The sequence below is a fragment of the Limulus polyphemus genome, unplaced genomic scaffold (genome assembly GCF_000517525.1).
Source record: "Limulus polyphemus unplaced genomic scaffold, Limulus_polyphemus-2.1.2 Scaffold12207, whole genome shotgun sequence".
Lineage (NCBI taxonomy): Eukaryota > Metazoa > Arthropoda > Merostomata > Xiphosura > Limulidae > Limulus > Limulus polyphemus.
This window is the reverse complement of record NW_013677817.1, coordinates 10,153-12,678: the sequence shown is the minus strand read 5'-3', so window position 1 is coordinate 12,678 and position 2,526 is coordinate 10,153. Positions and strand designations below refer to the sequence as shown.

The 2,526-nt window shown below is 27.3% G+C and overlaps 1 protein-coding gene across 1 annotated transcript in view; it reads left to right on the top strand.

The window, feature by feature from the left end:
- Positions 1–544: 544 nt before the first annotated feature.
- LOC106476942 (C2 domain-containing protein 2-like) overlaps positions 545–2,526 on the top strand; it is a gene marked incomplete at its 5' end in the record, with an annotated part of 12,038 nt that continues 10,056 nt past the window's right edge. Inside the window, 2 exons of the mRNA XM_022380676.1 lie at positions 545–643; positions 1,474–1,644. Coding sequence (XP_022236384.1) covers positions 545–643; positions 1,474–1,644 — 270 coding nt within the window. The remainder of the gene's footprint in view (positions 644–1,473; positions 1,645–2,526) is intronic.

Sequence of the window (2,526 nt, the reverse complement as noted above, 5' to 3'; positions counted from 1 at the left end):
GATTATTTGTAATATAGTTATTTATGGCATCGATCTGGTTGATTATTTGTAATATAGTTATTTATTGCACCGATCTGGTTGATTATTTGTAATATAGTTATTTATGGCATCGATCTGGTTGATTGTTTGTAATATAGTTATTTATTGCACCGATCTGGTTGATTATTTGTAATATAGTTATTTATGGCATCGATCTGGTTGATTATTTGTAATAAAGTTATTTTTCTTCTAAGAAAAGAGTAGATTTACCAGAAATTTTTTAAATGAAAAAAAACTTAATATGGAAAAAAAAGACATTATTAGGTTTGTGAATATAAAGGTTTATAAAGAAATATTTAATATTAAAATTTATAATTATAATATAAATCGACGTATAATCACAATATTTCACTTGAAAGTCAAACACACGTAGTTTTTTTGATATTATAAGTACCTGCCTTTGTTTCTCCAGTTGTTCAGAACATATAAATATTATTTTTTATATCCTTATGAAAAATTTGGCCCTGTCAGTTGTTGATAAGGTATTTTTTTTAATTTATTGCAGCTTAGATTCTTCAGTAATGTTGAAGAGGTCATCTTTATTGTTTGTTTTGTGGACAGACCCGACATCAAGTTGACTCTAAAGCCTTCTGATGGGTCACCAGTAAGTAATAAAAACAAATGTATCTACACACACTTGTATAATACATAGTTTTATGCAAGCCTTTTTCTAAGGTCCTCGTACATTTGTTTGTTGTAGTTTTAAGTAGAAAAATCTCAGAAAGAAACAGACAGCAGTTTTGTCTTCTGATCTGAACCAAAGTATCCCTGCTAGTTCCAGTTTTAATTTGCCTGTTAAATACTAGATTCTTTGGTTGGTTTTGAAGTACTTATCCTTGTCTAATGCATTGAATTTGTCATTCCAGATGCTATATCTGTTTCTTTTGATCTTCATATATTAATATGTGTTATATGAAAAATTTGATTTGACTTGAAATGTTTTTAAAAGTTATCTTTAGAGACAAATCTGAAGAAGAATCTGTAAATTTGTATTAGGATACAAACAAGGGATTTGTATTAGGATACAAACAGGGGATTTGTATTAGGATACAAACAGGGGATTTGTATTAGGATACAAACAGGGGATTTGTATTAGGATACAAACAAGGGATTTGTATTAGGATACAAACAAGGGATTTGTATTAGGATACAAACAAGGGATTTGTATTAGGATACAAACAGGGGATTTGTATTAGGATACAAACAGGGGATTTGTATTAGGATACAAACAGGGGCACTATTAGGTTTTGAGCTGCCAGAAGAATAAGAAAAATATTTTTTTATTTGCAATAGACCTGAATTGTGTGCTTACTATACTTATACTATATAAACATGTGCATTATCTATAAAAAGTGGATGTCAAAATTATATTGTTACAAACATATGTTTCAAAAAGATAGAAAATTATATTAATGTGATAACAATGTACTTTAGAAAAACAGTACACATGGCCAGAGATCTGTTGAGGATGCTGTTGTGAATATAATTATTAATGCAATAGCAACAGCAACAGTTGATCTCCACTTGGAGAAACACAGAAACTTTCCGAAGTGTCAACACAGAAAGAAAGAAGATTCCCAGAAGTATAGTAATTTAAGCATTTTGGTAAGTTATTTTACAGTTATATATATATATAGTAATATTTGAAAAACTGAAGAATTTGTGAAATGGAAAAAATGATGCAATTATATAAAAGTTTTCTGTATGGATAAAAGAAATAAAAAATTTGTTAAAAATGTATCTTAGTTTAAAAAAAAATTTTGCTAGGTTTACCCAGCATCGTCAGATGGATACAATTGAATGATGGAAGAACACTGTTACGACAACGCTAAGTAACAAAATAAGAACAACTCGGACACAACTTTTAAATAGGGGGAATTAATATAAATATAATTTTACACCTGAATACTGATTAATTCTTGGTTTTTGTTGTTTTTTTTTGTCAATAAAGAGAGCTTATTTGATGTTTTTTATATTTGTAAGAAATTTACCAAATCATAGTAGAATTTGTCAGATTTGTTCAACAAATTATCTTACAAACAATTTAAATGTATTATAAGTCCTAACCATAAGTCTTGCTATTGTTACTCTCCATGATCCTGGATAACATTCTGTTAAGTATATGTAACTTATACCTTTAAATTATTAAAGTTTCTGTCACACAATATATGTTTCTAGAATATGATTCCACAATTGTAATTTAATGACAGTTCATGAGATACATGTACACATGTTCAATAATATATATATATAAATTATGTATATTTATAACCAAATTTTGATTTTAAGTGTTTGCTAACTCTAATAATTATAAATTTTGGATGTATGTGTATACTATATGTCTTTGTAAATATTGTCTTAACATCTTTTGATTTTTTTTTTCTCTTAGAATTTGTACTTGGTTTAAATTAATTTCTGTTATTGTTTTCAGCCATACAATAGTTTATATTATTGTTTTCAGCCATACAATAGTTTATATTATTGTTT